The 16,357-nt window shown below is 36.3% G+C and overlaps 1 protein-coding gene across 2 annotated transcripts; it reads right to left on the bottom strand.

The window, feature by feature from the left end:
- Window positions 1–215: 215 nt before the first annotated feature.
- On the bottom strand, window positions 216–15,735 carry sgca (sarcoglycan, alpha). Of its 2 annotated transcripts, none has more exons than XM_087275757.1 (9): window positions 13,684–15,735; window positions 13,105–13,607; window positions 12,135–12,289; window positions 9,657–9,726; window positions 9,376–9,574; window positions 8,988–9,150; window positions 6,142–6,350; window positions 4,857–4,883; window positions 216–1,669 (listed from the first exon to the last, which is right to left on the bottom strand). In XM_087275757.1, exons 2-9 carry the CDS (start codon window positions 13,169–13,171, stop codon window positions 1,525–1,527), a joined length of 1,035 nt encoding a protein of 344 aa, XP_087131883.1. In that variant the 5' UTR covers window positions 13,172–13,607; window positions 13,684–15,735; the 3' UTR covers window positions 216–1,524. The 2 variants fall into 2 exon arrangements, with proteins under 2 accessions (XP_087131883.1, XP_087131882.1); XM_087275756.1 differs by having other exon boundaries at window positions 13,105–13,233; window positions 15,646–15,735.
- Window positions 15,736–16,357: the final 622 nt, after the last annotated feature.

The raw sequence follows: 16,357 nt of genomic DNA, 5'->3' as shown, positions 1-16,357 counted from the left end.
TTAAAACGGGCTGTGGCCTCGTGATTGTGATGTTTGGGTCTGAGGGAGTTTAGGCGGGAGTTTAGCCGCCAATGATACAGTGGCTACTATGCAGACTCCTGGCTAACAGTTGAGGTAAAGGCCTAAAGGCAGAAAATATCTGAACTTAGAAGACAAAAAGGACAACAGAGACAGAAAATAAAACATGTAGCTACAGTATAAGCAAGCTGGAAAGATTTGTTGATGGATCTTTTTTATTTTGGACAGGTAAGGGCGTTATTTACACCATTCACAAACATGAAGTGTAACGTTTATTGGCATACAACTATGCGGACCAATGATGATCCACACCATTATTAATACTAATATATTGGTGAAAATAAGAATTACTGAATCCATCTCAGTAACAGACCACTTAAAATCTTTTTACTGTATATGTTAAATCCAGAAAGTTCATCAGTCTAATATACACAGAACTATATTTTTTCCACATCAAGCTACATTTTAAATGACACTGCATACAATCTTTAATATAACTGTTCAAATAATAATCAAAATCATTATTAAAACAAATCGTGTTCCCATCACATTGTTGCTGTAGTCTTTTGTAGGTATTAGCCGGTTATAGGGTGGTAAAGCGCCATTTTAACACTGGTATTTCTTCATTAATAGTGGTCAAAACAAGACTGAAGAGCGTCACATGGAGCAGTGGGTAGCACGATTGCCTCACAGCAATAAGGTTGCTGGTTTGAGCCCCGGCTGGGTCAGTTGGCATTTCTGTGTGGAGTTTGCATGTTCTGCCCGTGTTTGCATGGGTTTCCTCCGGGTGCTCTGGTTTCCCCCACAAGTCCAAACACATGTTGTTGGTGAATTGGGTAAGCTAAATCGTCCAATGTGTGAATGAGTGTGCATGGATGTTTTCCAGTGATGGTTTGCAGCTGGGTTGCTGCGTAAAACATATGCTGGATAAATTGGTGGTTCATTCTGCTGTGGCGACCCCAGAATAATAAAGGGACTACGCTGAAAAGAAAACGAATGAATGAACAAAAATTGGCCATATCGAGAGTGTATGTGTGTTTTCCAGTACTGGGTTGCAACTGGAAGGGCACCCGCTGCATAAATAGTTGGCAGTTCTTTCCTCTGTGGCGACTCCTGTTGTATATGGGACTGAGCCGAAGGAAAATAAATGTAAGTCTATGGTTACCGGTTTCCAACATTTTTCAAAATATCTCCTTTTGTGTTCAACAGAGGAAAACAACTCAAAGCTTGTGACAAGGATGAGTTAATGATTTTAGTTTTGGGTGAAATATCCCTTTAAATAGGAAAGAGCTGCATGAACATTCTTGAAAATATCTCCTTTTGTGTTTCAATAAAAAAACAGCAGCATATACAGTAGTTTTAACATTTCTTTTTTCTCTCAAGTGAATCACTCTCTCAGATTGAATTTTGTTAAAAGTATTCCTTAAAAACACAACAAACCAACAGTGAACCTTAAATATGTTTCCACAGACTGTTCCTCAAGCGTTGGTAGCTAGCTTGTGTTGTTCAGCGTCCCGCCATGGGCTGCTCTGCCATCAGGAGAGGCTGTAAACACTGCCGAGGGCGATCCACATTCTGTCTGTCGTTGCCGGCCATCCTCCGCAGCTCATTGGCGTTACCCTGGATAGTGTGGTGATGATACAACTGGAGACTGAGATCAGAAGAGACGTACAATCAGTTAAAGCTGACTAAATCATGAAAATACCATAACATGTTTGCAGATATTTATGAAACACGCTAAGTTAGCACTTGTTTATATGAAAAACAATGCTGAAGTCAGGTGTACTATTTTGAAAATTTGTTTTGGTCTCTAAAACCCTCCCACTGCCCAGGCCCGGATTGGCTAATTGGGAGGACCGGGAGCATTCCCGGTGGGCCGGTCCCTTTTTTAGCCGCAAGGGCTGGTGTCCCTAGCTGCCCGCACTCTCCTCAGTCGCACTTTTTTTCATTTATTTATTCATTTGACCATAGCCTCACTCTTTTCATTCATTATTTTGCCGCAGCTCCGCTCTTTTTATTTATTTTCTCGCAGCCCCGTGTGCAAAAGGCAGCCTGCAGGCTAATGATGACTATCATCTCACCCCAAACAGCGGCACCTTAGTGAAAATAGGAATTCGAATAATTAATATTAATGAATATTACACCTGCTCAATGAAAATTAAATGATTCACTACATTAATAAATCTGACTTTCCCAGAGATGGGTTGTGGCTGGAAGGGCATCCGCGGCATAAAAACTTGCTGGATAAGTTGGCGGTTCATTCTGCTGTGGCGACCCCGGATTAATAAAGAGACTAAGCCGACAAGAAAATGAATGAATCTGACATAACTTGATCAGTGGTTAAAAGAGTCTTGCAGATAACAGTGCAATATTTATTTTTTTAATCCATGCATATCAGTGTCATATGTGGTGCAGTGGTCAGCACATTGCATTATGACACCACCGACCTGTGTTCGAACCTCACCTGTGTGGTGGTTATTTTATTTTTTCCATTTTTATTAAGACATATAATAATGTTAGGGTTGTTGAACATTTGAAGTTCTAAACCAGCTGTTTTCTTGAAAAAGACGTGATAGTGTCATTAGAAACTGAATTGGAAATGACCTTATTTTAATATAGTCACTCGTGAACTGAGGTGGGCCGGTCAAGGCTTGAAACTCCAGGGCTGAAAAGGAGTCCTACTCCGACCCTGCCACTGCCAGTTTACTTAATTATATTTCTGCATTACAGGTTGCCTTGATGGAAAACAGAGTATTTCATTTCTGTCATGAAAGCTATTTAGATATATGCGAATTTAACCAAAAAAATGCAAACTCTGGAGGACAGAAGAAGCCTCCGAATATAGACACAGGTTCAGTTAAAAAAGTTTACATGCTGTAGTTTTTAATATGCAAATAATTCATTCATTCTGTTAATTTTCTTCAGCATAGTCCCTTATTTATCAGGGGTCGCCACAGCGGAATGAACCGGCAACTATTCCAGGATAAGTTTTGCACAGCGGAGGCCCTTCCAACCGCAACCCAGTACTGGAAAACACCCATACACACTCACTCACACAAACACTCATACTCTACGGCCGATTTAGTTCATCCAATTCCCCTATCGCGCATGTGTTTGGACTGTGGAAGAAAACCGGAGCACCCGGAGGAAACCCACGCTTACACGGGGAGAACATGCAAACTCCACACAGAAATGCCAACTGGCCCAGTCTGGACTTGAAACAGCGACCTTCTTGCTGTGAGGCCACTGAGCCACCGTGCTGCCCTAGCACATAACTTCAAACTTATATTCTTTTCGGCTTAGTCCCTTTATTAATCTGGGGTCGCCACAGCAGAATGAACCGCCAACTAAAGACCTGCGCGGGACTAAATTTTGAATCCCGCTCCCGCCCGCACCCGCCAGGTTTTAGCCAGAACCCGACCGCTCCCGCTTACATTCAGCATTTGTTGTCCCGCTGCCCGACCCGCCTCGTTTTCTACCCGCCGCGCCCGATCCCGCTGAAGAGCGGGGGGGAGAACGAAACCGAAAACCACCCAGCTATACATAGTCCAGGCAGCCTATAACAAGCTGTCTATATAAACACACACACACACATAAGCACCAAGCATACACACACACATGCACACAGACAAAGCTCTCTCTCTCATTCGCGCGCACGCACACTAACACACACACACACACACATAAGCACCAAGCAAACACACTGGCAAAGCTCTCTCTCTCTCATATTCGCGTGCACACACACACACATTAACTCACAGTAATAAACAAGCTAAACACTGCATTGCGCTATTTCTTTACACACATACATACACGTGCTCGCTCGGGAGTCGGGAGCGATATTGCTAGATGGCCCGCTCCCGTCCCAAATTAAACCCGTTACCGACCGCTTCCGCTCTTTATTCGGGAATTTAATGCAGACCTCTACCACCAACTTATCCAGCACATGTTTTATGCAGCGGATGCCCCTCCAGCCACAACCTATCACTGGCTAATTTTTTTTTTTCATCAAATTTTTCTTTTATTTTGTATTTTTTGAACACAGAAAAACATGCCGTAGACAATCAGCATGAAACAGAATGTGTAGATATACATAAATAAACCAATATACAGTTGTTAAATAATAGTATCAATAATAGCATCAGCCTTGACAACAATATTATCAGTAAAATGGAAAAACGGAAGAATAATGACAAGGACATACTATTGCAAATAAAAATGACAAATAAAATAAATTAATACATATATACATATATGCACACACATACATACACACACATACATATATGCACGTACACATACAAACAAACACACATACACCCAGATATGCATACATGCACACATACATACACATACCCATATAAATATGCACACATGCATACACATAAATAAAACAAATTTCAAAACCAAAAAGGCAATGAGCCAAATCTGTACTTAGTGTTAAGTAAGGTTAAGAATAAACCAATCGAAAATAAACAATTAAATAGAAAAATGGTGGTATACACATAGAGATAGGTATTTAAAACTGAAAAAGGTCTACGACAATGAACGTTATTAGAAGCCCAAACAGGGAACCTTAAATTACTATAAAAAGAGAAAAACAAGAAAAGAAAAAAAAAAAAGTAAAAATAATTAAATAATGTACACTGGCTAATATATATTGTGGCAAATTTAAATATCGCAGTGTCAGATTTTTCCAGTATTATGCAGCTCTAAAAATAGCTTAAAATCGGTAAACGGATCAAGAATTAATAAACTGTCCATCATGTCTTGACAGTGATTTGATCACATTTCCAATAACTAAGATAATATGAAGTGATACAGTGTAGGATACTTACTCAGTGGTCTTGGCGTTTCGCTTCACACTGCAAATGACAAGAAAAAGAGAAAATGAAACATGAAATTGTCATTTAAAGAACACAAATGTAATTTTAAACAAAAAAGAGACAGAAATTAAATTCCAGGGGCATTTGTTACATTATGACAGATCATTTTTGTTTTGTTATTAATATTGTCCTTTATGTCACATAATTAAATTTAACCAGTTACTTAAGTCATGTTTTTAGCCCATCATTAATTCTGTTTATTTACTTGAGTAAATGTGTGAATGTAAATTTATTCAGTTTTTATTTTCAGTAATTTATTAATTTTTATTTCAGTTATTAAAGTTTTTGTTATGATACTCCGCTGGATACTCCCCAAAAAAAATTTAGCAGAATCTGCAAATTTTTACCAAAATTCTTTGCAGAAATAGCAAAAAACATCCGCAGATTCCGTCTGGCCCTGATTATAAGGTAATAAAAGGTATGCAAAAATAAATATGAAGCAATCAGGAAATCTAAATGCAAACTGACATTGTTAATTAGTAGTTTAATTTTATTGAGCGAGAGCATTTTTTTTTTTTTTTTTTTTGCATATCTTATCTTGTCTGTTGTGCACATGAGTAATACATTTCTGACTGAACTTCACTGAATGGCCACCGGTGTCACTATAACAGCTTTTTCTGAATTGTAACAAGCTACATAAGCTCCACTCAGCTCTGTGTGATTGATAATAAGGTAATAAAAAGTATGCAAAAATAAATATGAAGCAATCAACAAATCTAAATGCAAACTGACATTGTTAATTAGTAGTTTAATTTTATTGTGTTAGAGTCTGATTACGGAACATTATGACACTAGTTGTTACTAGCATATATCACTGCTAAGGTCTTTCCAACATTTTTTATACATTTAAATTTAATTAAAAAATGAAGAATAAACTTCACTGTGAGTCACGTTTCTTGTCTGTTGTGCACGTAAGTAATACATTTCTGACTGCAGTTCACTGAATGGCCACTGGCGTCGCTATAACAGCGGTTTATGAATTACAACAAGCTACATAACCTCAACTCAAATGTGTGTGGTTGGTTATTAAGTCAAAAAAGCATGCAAAAAGAAAAATGAAGCAGTGTGTGAATCTAAATGCAAATCGATACTCCTAATTGACAGCCATACATGTTTAATTTGATTGTGCCGGGCATTTTTTGTAAATCTTATCTTGACTTTGTGGGTCATTTTTGTTCACATTATTCCCAGTTAATTTCCGTCCGTGATCTAAAGTGAATGTGTGAATTTGCCGTACACTCCCTCTCTCCTGCAACACATGATGTAGGCCAGGAGGACACAGAGGATCAGAGCCAGAGCGAAGGGAACGATGACAGTGACGATGTAGTCCGGGAAGAAATCTCTGTCAGGAGGAGATTCGGGAGGACTGAACTCTCCACCCCACTCCAGCACACCTGAACCCACCTTAGGGACCGGTGCTGGAGGAACAGGCTTGGACAGATCAAACTGTGGCATGAAGAAATGTAGAGAAAGACATGTAAGTATGCACTAATACTGATTGTTTTGTTTTTTTTTATGGCGAAATCCAACATTTTTATAAGCAAACTGGCTGGTTCTGATACCGATTTTCCTTTTTTTTCTCATTCTTGTTTTTTAAATATATATGAGATTGAATTATTTCAAAATATTAAAAAAAACATAAAGATTTGACTTTAAACTATTAGACTTTGCTGCTATTAAATTTTAAACTATTAAATTTTACAGTTATTTACTACAGAACACCCAGTAAAACACTACATACGTTCTTTATAGTTAACTACTTTTAATGTTTTGTGGCAAGTATCTGTGTAATAAGTGGAATAAAGTAGATCCTGGGGTGCGTTTCCCAAACAACGACGTAACTCTCGGCTGAACTATCATTGCATGATGCTTCGTTTTGGAAAAGAACGATGTATTGATGAATGTTTCCCAAAACTCATAGTTTTTCTGTCGCAGATCTGTCGATTGAACCACGTTAGTTATAACGTAAAGTGCCCATAATGATGCTCTAAACGGGGTGAAGTAACTACTTCTTTAGAGAGAAACCCCATAATTTCTTTGTGCACATTATATTGTTTTACACAAACACGTATTTAAAATAAAACCCAATATTAGTTTTGGTAAACACATGCACTCGTTTTCCATATTAATTGAAATGTATGAAAATAGCAGATATAGAGCCTGCGCTTCCTTTACAGATATCATTGAGAATATGTTCAACATATTCTATTCTAAAACATTAAATCACTTACAAACAAAGCTAACACGTACTCTAATATCATATATAACTCATATGAATAAATAAGTAATGAGGCTATTTATTAAGAAATAAAATTAAATATTTATTATTTAGTAAGAAATGAAGAAAATCATTCATTCATTCATTTTCTTGTCAGCTTAGTCCCTTTATTAATCTGGGGTTGCCACAGCGGAATGAACCGCCAACTTATCCAGCACATTTTTACGCAGCGGATGCCCTTCCAGCTGCAACCCATCTCTGGGAAACAACCATACACACTCATTCACACTCATACACTACGGACAATTTAGCCTACCCAATTCACCTATAGGCATGTGTTTGGACTGTGGGGGAAACCGGAGCACTCGGAGGAAACCCACACGAACGCAGGGAGAACATGCAAACTCCACACAGAAATGACAACTGATCCAGCCGAGGCTCGAACCAGCAACCTTCTTGCTGTGAGCCGACAGCACTACCTACTGCGCCACTACATCGCCATTAGATTTTCTGAGTCGCCGAAGAAAATCATATTTTAATAATAGTATTAATAATGATGATCATTGTTATTATTATTAATAAGTAGGATATTGTTTATTTATTTTTTATTTTTTTTAAATGTTTACTTTTACAATGTGACAGTTGTAAACCACTGCAGAAATGTTCTAGCCAACAGGCCCATGTCATATACAGTAGGCTACATTTCTTAATAAATAACCTAATACAAAATAAAAGCATTAACAGACGCTATGTTTTTTATTTTAACAAGCTTTGGAGTGATGACTAAAAATATATACTAGCTTTGGAGACGTAACATAAATTCCGCTCGGCTGTGTTCAAAATGACATCATTGTTTTTAAAGTGCACTGCGAAGGGAGCGCAATTACAAACATGAAGATCGCTAAAACTGAACTGTAAAAATAGTTTGAAAGCAAATTACACCTAAGACAGATGACCTTAATGCTTTTTTATTTTTAATAATTGCAAGTTTAAACGTTCGAATGTTCTAAACGAATAGGTCATAGGGGAGATAAGTGGCAATAGAACACAGCTAGCAACTATGTTTCTATCTACAGCTCCAGAGGTGTAGTTGCAAGTGCACAAGTTTGAGATGCAGTTTGCCAATGAACGACAGATTTGGGAAACGTCAAATCAATTAACTATGTTTGTAATGACGGAACATTAGTTGGCTAACGAAGGTTTTCGGAAACGCACCTCAGGACTGTTGTTTTTGCAGAATAAAACCCTTCAGTCTTATGGTACGTTGACACCAGACGCGGATGAAGCATCAAGCATGACTGATTTACATCTTAAGTCAATGCAAAGACAAGAGCAGACATTCGCTCCACGTTAACCAATCAGGAGCTTGCTCTTGTAGGGGCGTGATTATGATGTTGTTGGTGTCCTGAGGGGAAATCCTCTTGCCAACAGTGGACAGCTCATCACACTGGGCTCGGCTCAGTCTGAAACTCCCCTGAAAGCTTCCATCATCCAAGTACAGTTTCTGGAGGAGTTGATGAACTCACAGAGCTGGTGCTCCTCTGTAAGGATGTAGTGGACTTGGCGCCGAACAAACTTAGGCTGTTTTTCAGCTTTCAAAAAGCACATAAAGCATACTTTCTCTCTCAATAAATTCCATGTTAGCCATTTAGCAAATCTGCGTCTATTGTGAAGCGAATTTGATGCACGAATGAAGCGAGTCAACTTGTCTGTTCATGCGTCTGTTTATGCACAAATAGCGCGGTTTGTAAGCACAAGTCGTGTCTGGTGTGGACATACAACAGTCTTTCGGGCTTTATTCTGAGATAACAACCGGCTAGATGTACTTTATCAGTTGTTTTTCTATCAGTATTTTTGAGTCTCACCAGCTCAGATCTGCACCAGCTGATGCAGTTGGCAGGGTTTGTGCAGGTGCTGCAGTCTCCAGTGAGTTTCCCTCCAGATTCACACTCTCTCTGATGCGCCGTCGTCTGCAGTCTCTGCATGCACTTAGAGAAGGGCCGATCGGAACCCAGTTTCACATATACGCTGAGACAAACACAGACATAAATCACAAATATTATTATAAAAGAAATGATTACTCAACCCTGCTTGGAAATCTATGAACTGCTAAGAATTTACACAGGAACTACTATATATATATATATATATATATATATATATATATATATATATATATATACAGTTACATACAGTGCCTACTACTACTAATAATAATAAATGTAAGAGTTATGATATGATACGTAGCCTCACCCCTCAAAATATCCGGGAAGGGGAAGGGGGACGCGACCACCCCTGTCCAGAGCAGAGGTGATGTTCACGAACTCCAGGTTTCCGGTTCCCCACAGATGCTGAATGTCGAGTTTAATCTCCTCTTGAACCACAGCAGGCAGAACTTTCTCAATCTCTCGCAGCTCAATGAAGAACTCAGCCTGATACGGGAACTGCTTCACTGAGTGGAGAAGAAAACATCATTCTAAACCTCTGAACACACGCACAAATGTCTGAGTGATTATCGAAAGATAATATCATACCTGGAGGACCCACGTTTATCACCAGCCTCTCTCTGAACGTGTCATAACTCCGTTTGTTGGTCACAAATATCTGATAGACAAGTTCAGAAAGTGTTTTAATCAGCCCTTTTTTTATAAAGCCGGATCAGTCTCAAAAATAAAATTTTCAAAAAAAATTGCACAACACAATTCACGTTGGCAAAATCCAATTCGTAAGTTCAAAACACAATTCATAAATACAACACACAATTCATGAATTCACAGGTAAAAATTATAAATATTTTTATCAAATGAATGCATTGCATCGCATTGACTGCATCGTGTTCTGAATTTACGAACTGGATTTGTGCATTTACGAATTGTGCTTTGAATTAACGAATCGTGTTTTGAATTTACGAATTGTGTTTTAAATTTATGAATTGGATTTGTGCATTTACATATCGTGTTTTCAATTAACGAATAGAATTTGTGCCTTTATGAATTGTGTTTTGAATTTACGAATTGGTTTTGCGAATTTACGAATTGTTTTTAATTTTTGAATCATGCTTTGAATTTACAAATTAAATTTGTGTGTTTTTGCATTGTGTTCTGGATTTTATGAATTGGATTTATGCACTTACGAATCGTGTTTTGAATTTACGAATTGGATTTGTGCATTTACATATAATGTTTTCAATTTACAAATTAGATTTGTTCATTTACGAATTGTGATTTGAATTTACAAATTGGATTTGTGCATTTCCAAATTGTGTTTTGATTTTCCGAATCATGTTTTGAATTTACAAATTGAATTTGTCTGTTTTTGCATCGTGTTCTGAATTTACTAATTGGATTTGTGCATTTATGAATCATGTTTTGAATTTAAGAATTAAATTTGTGTGTTTTTGGATTGTGTTCTGAATTTATGAATTGGATTTGTGCATTTTATGAATCATGTTTTGAATTTACTAATTGGATTTGAGCATTTACGAACTGTGGTAATTTACGAAATTGGATTTGTGCATTTACGAATTGTGTTTTAAACTTACAAATTGGATTTGTGCATTTACATATCGTGTTTTGAATTTAAGAATTAAATTTGTGTGTTTTTGGATTGTGTTCTGAATTTATGAATTTGATTTGTGCATTTTATAAATCATGTTTTGAATTTACGAACTGGATTTGAGCATTTACGAATTGTGTTAATTTACGAATTGGATTTGTGCATTTACGAATTGTGTTTTAAACTTACGAATTGGACTTGTGCATTTACGAATTGTGTTTTGCACTTACGATTTGGATTTGTGCATTTACAAATCATGTTTTGAATTTAAGAATTAAATTTGTGTGTTTTTGGATTGTGTTCTGAATTTATGAATTGGATTTGTGCATTTTATGAATCATGTTTTGAATTTACTAATTGGATTTGAGCATTTACGAACTGTGGTAATTTACGAAATTGGATTTGTGCATTTACGAATTGTGTTTTAAACTTACAAATTGGATTTGTGCATTTACATATCGTGTTTTGAATTTAAGAATTAAATTTGTGTGTTTTTGGATTGTGTTCTGAATTTATGAATTTGATTTGTGCATTTTATAAATCATGTTTTGAATTTACGAACTGGATTTGAGCATTTACGAATTGTGTTAATTTACGAATTGGATTTGTGCATTTACGAATTGTGTTTTAAACTTACGAATTGGACTTGTGCATTTACGAATTGTGTTTTGCACTTACGATTTGGATTTGTGCATTTACAAATCATGTTTTGAATTTAAGAATTAAATTTGTGTGTTTTTGGATTGTGTTTTGAATTTATGAATTGGATTTGTGCATTTTACAAATAATGCTTTAAATTTAAGAACTGGATTTGAGCATTTACGAATTGTGTTAATTTACGAATTGGATTTGTGCATTTACGAATTGTGTTTTAAACTTACGAATTGGATTTGTGCATTTACGAATTGTGTTTTAAACTTACGAATTGGATTTGTGCATTTATCAATTGTGTTTTGAACGTATGATTTGGATTTGTGCAGTTACGTATCGTGTTTTGAATTTATGAATTGGATTTGTGGATTTACAAATCGTGTTTTGAACTTACGAATTGGATTTTGTAAATGTGAAGTGTGTTGTGGATTTATGAATTTTATTTTGTAAATGTAACTATTTTTTAAATCTGGCTCCATTTTTTTCCCTCATCTTTTCCCTTTTTCTTTAGCTAAAATGTTGCTAGAATTCGTCTTTATGTATGGGCGATATATATTTGATCACCAAAAATGATTGAAGCCATGTCCATGTGTTGTGCGATAAGCCCATATATTGATTATTGTGACAGGCCTAGAGGCTATTGCAGACACACACGTTGCAATATCGAAAACGGTATATTGTGCAGCCCTATTTCAGATGATGCATAAATCTCAAATTTGAAAATGGTGTGGTTCAGGGTCACATTCAGTGGGCCTTAGGGAATTATTCAACACTTTGAATGTGCATTTTTGTCTAGCGTTCTTCACCTCTATGATGTTCTTGCCCTGGTCTTGTGGCAGTGGCGTCCCGTACAGGAATCCGTTTTCATAGGGGTCTCTCTGGGTGAAGCGGAGCCACCGGGGCAGGTCTGGAAATCGCTCCTTGTTGCATTTAAACACCATGGGGTCATTATAAATATGACCTACAGATCGGGAAAAGACAGCTCAGATAAATATACCGTCATATTGAACAGATACTTCTGTGCTGGACTTTATTATGCATTATGAAAATATGCTGATGTAACGGTCTATGAACGTAAAAATTCTGCAAATATTTAAACAACAAAATTATGACAATATGTATATGTAAATTACACAATATGTATTTTTAAAATTGCATAATTTTGTGACCTTTAAGTGTAGATTTATGCTTGTTTTTGATATAGCCTAATGTAGCTATTCTGTATATTATTATGATAAAATTAAACTGATTTTTTACCATGTATAAACTTACTGTACTGTAGGTCAATTCCAAAACAAAATTAGCATAAAATAGCATAAAAGCACAACTTTAAAATACGGTTAGCTAATTCTCAAAGAACTCTGATATATGGGAATATATGCAAATTACATATTACAATTATGAACATTTTGTAAATGGACATTTTTGCATTGTTTTGAAATAAATGCTGCAATTATAGGGCAAAATATGTGTAATATGTGTAAACATTTGTAAAATTGTCTAATTAAGTTACATGTTTTTTTTTTAAGTTTTACCACTACAATTCCAAATATGACAAATGTTTAAATATATTCGCTTTAATTTTACATACAGTTGAAGTCAGAATCATTAGCCCTCCTGAAAAATATATATTGCTTAAGGGGGCTAATAATATTGACCTTAATTTTATTTTATTTTTTTAATTTTTATAGATTTTTTATTCTAGCTGAAATAAAGCAAATAAGACTTTCTCCAGAATAAAAAAAATTATAGGAAATACTGAGAAAATTTTCTTACCAAAGAGTTTATGAAGCGGCTCAAATTCACTCTGGAAGATTTCTCTGTGAAGCTCATAGACAAACATCTGACCGGCGGGAGTCTCTGTGATGCTGTCGGCCTGAACCCACAGAAAACCAGCCACACAGACTGACAACACAGAAGCAGATCACATTCATCAAGTTTATAAGATTCGATATGCATGTGAGTGGTATTTTTGTTAGGGATAAAAAATACATCCTGGCGGTGGTTATCGCAGAAAAAAAGCCTAAAGCAAAGCGCAGCACAGTTACATTACCGGCGAAAATAAACCGTTCTGGATTTACTTTTTCACGCTTCTTACACGGCTAATAGCCACAAAACATAATAATTAGTCACAGATTATTATTTTAAGCTGTAAAAGTTTATTAAATGCTTAATTCATTGCAAAGCTGACAACGAAAAGAGCTGATGGAGTACCTGTATTTAGTCACAAGATGGCGGCAAACAGTCAAAAACAGCGGCGACACACAAGCAGAAATACTCTATAAGATTGAAGGGCTTTATTTTTTCAAAAACAACCGTCCTGGATTGACTTTATCTCCCATATTACACGAATACTTGTCACATAACATAATAATTAGAAACAAAACATTGTTCTGAAGCGTAATAGTTTATGAAATCTTCAAAAAAGAAACAAAAAGAGTTGGAGTATAGTAACCTTGCGCATTATTCAGTCACAAGATGGCGCCAAACAGTCAAAAACACAAGCTGACAGAAACTAATAAAACAAATACTGACCTATGTATTATTCATCACAAGTAATGGTTTGGCGTCACCCTGCTGAAAAAAACTGCTTAAACCGGCCTGGTTGGTTGGTTTTAGCTGGTCAACCAGGCAGGTTTTAGAGGGGTTTTGGCCATTCCAGGCTGGTTTCCAGTCTGGTCTTAGCTGGTCAGGCTGGGAGATGACCAGCCAAAACCATCTATGCCCAACTGAAACCAGCCTGGTCAAGCTAGTTTAACCTGGTTTAGGCTGGTCATTTTCCAGCCTGACCAGCTAAGACCAGGATGGAAACCAACCTGAAAATGGTCAAAACCCCTCTAAAACCAGGCTGGATGACCAGCTAAAATCAGCAAGCTAAGGCTGGTAAGCTGTTTTTTCCCCCCAGTAGGTTAGTAAAAACAACGGACAAGCAAATACATTTGAATGTGGATGTAATTATATGAATTTAACTGTATTCACAAGTTCACGAATGAGCTGTGCTATTGTTATCTGGGAATAACATACTTATGTCAAGACTGACCAATCAGAGTTGAGTATTCCAGACAGCCATGTAATAAACAGAAATAACAGTTCTAAATTACTTTAAATAGACAGTTCACCCAAAAATAAATAGCATGTAAAAAATGCTAAATATATTGTCCCACTCCTAAACCCAACCCTCACAGGAAACCCGTGACAAAATTTAATTAAAAAATGTTTAAGTTTTGATTTTGAAATTTCAAGGTTTGGATTTTGAAATGGAAATATTATTTATTCAGAATATAGATGATCTATAAATACTTTTATGAGACCTTTATGGTTTTGTGGCCCAGGGTGGGTCAGTCGATGGGTGGCAAAATTTTAATTTCAATTATTTAAGCATTTTGAATTACAGGGACACGAGGTGCGAGGACACGATTAAACTACTTTGTGTAGCTGTAAAACACATATTTGTACACAAAGACACAAACACAGAGAAATACATTCATTAATTTTCCTTCGGCTTAGTCGCTTTATTCATCAGAGGTCGCCACAGTGGAATGAACTGCCAACTTATCCAGCATATGTTTACACAGCGGATGCCCTTCGAGCTGCAACCCAGTACTGCGAAACATCCATACACACTCATTCACACTCATACACTACGGCCAATTTAGCTTATTTAGTTCACCTATAGCGCATGTGTTTGGAAACCGGAGCACCCTGAGGAAACCCATGCCAACTCTGGGAGAACATGCAAACTCCACACAGAAATGCCAACTGGCCCAGCTGGGACTCAAACCAGTGAGCCACCCTGTCACCCACAGAAATACATGTAAATATTATTTGATGACTACTGGTTGCAGCTTTTTCAAATATCCTCTTTTGTTTTCAACAGAAGAAAAAACGTAAACCAATTTTTATATTTGGGTAAACCGTCACTTTAATAAGTGTTTAAATAAGGTTTAAAAAAACTAATTAATGCCATTTACAAAGACTGTATTAATAGTTCTGATATTTTCACTTTCTAGTGCACTGCAAGGCTTCAAAGTAAAGAAACAATCAGACCAGCTTCTCCATTGCAGACTTCAAAATAAAGGTTGTAGTTTCTGAATTTGAGTCTTTTTTTTAAAGAGCGTGTAAATATCAAGCACATTTTAATATGCTAAATAGCTTTTCAAATAAACAATTAGTGTAGTGAAAGGATGTTAAAGGTCTTTCATCATCGTGGATGCCCATTTAGAGCCTTTATTTTTAAGAGCATATACAGATCTAGGAAGAATCTTTTTAAATGTTTATCCAGAACAGAATAGTCCAAAAGAAAGAGAATGAACTTGCCTGTTATTGCTAAAGCCCAGCTCCTTTTGTCTGCCATCTTGTTTTGGGTTTTGATTGACAGAAGCACTTGGTCAGGAGAGCAGAAAACCCACCCATCCTAAATACAGCAGACCTATTTATATCCGTCTCGCTTCCCTGTGTGGTCTCTCTCTCTCTCTCTCTCTCTCTCTCTCTCTCTCTCTCTCTCTCTCTCTCTCTCTCTCTCTCTCTCTATGTATATATATTTAGTTCAATTCAATACTTTGTTGGCATGACAAATGTTACAAATGTTTTGCCAAAGCATTTATAAAGTAACATTAAAAAATACATACATACATACATACATACATATACACACACATACACACACACACACACACACACACACACACACACACACACACATATATATATATATATATATATATATATATATATATATATATATATATATATATATATATATATATATATATATATATATATTTATTTATTTATTTATATATATATATATTATAATTATTATTATTTTTTTCTAGAGATGGGTTGCGGCTGGAAGGGCATCCGCTGCGTAAAACATATGCTGGATAAGTTGGTGGTTCATTCCGCTGTGGCGACCCCAGATTAATAAAGGGACCAGGCCGAAAAGAAAATTAATGAATTAAGGATTAAAACATGTCCCATAAAAGATATTAAGTAATTGTATTTATCTAGACTATGTCCGTGAAACATA

Source organism: Danio rerio, chromosome 12 (genome assembly GCF_052040795.2).
Source record: "Danio rerio strain M-AB ecotype USA chromosome 12, GRCz13ab, whole genome shotgun sequence".
NCBI classification, from domain to species: domain Eukaryota; kingdom Metazoa; phylum Chordata; class Actinopteri; order Cypriniformes; family Danionidae; genus Danio; species Danio rerio.
The sequence above is the reverse complement of the archived record's forward strand: the minus strand, read 5'-3'. Positions and strand labels throughout refer to the sequence as shown.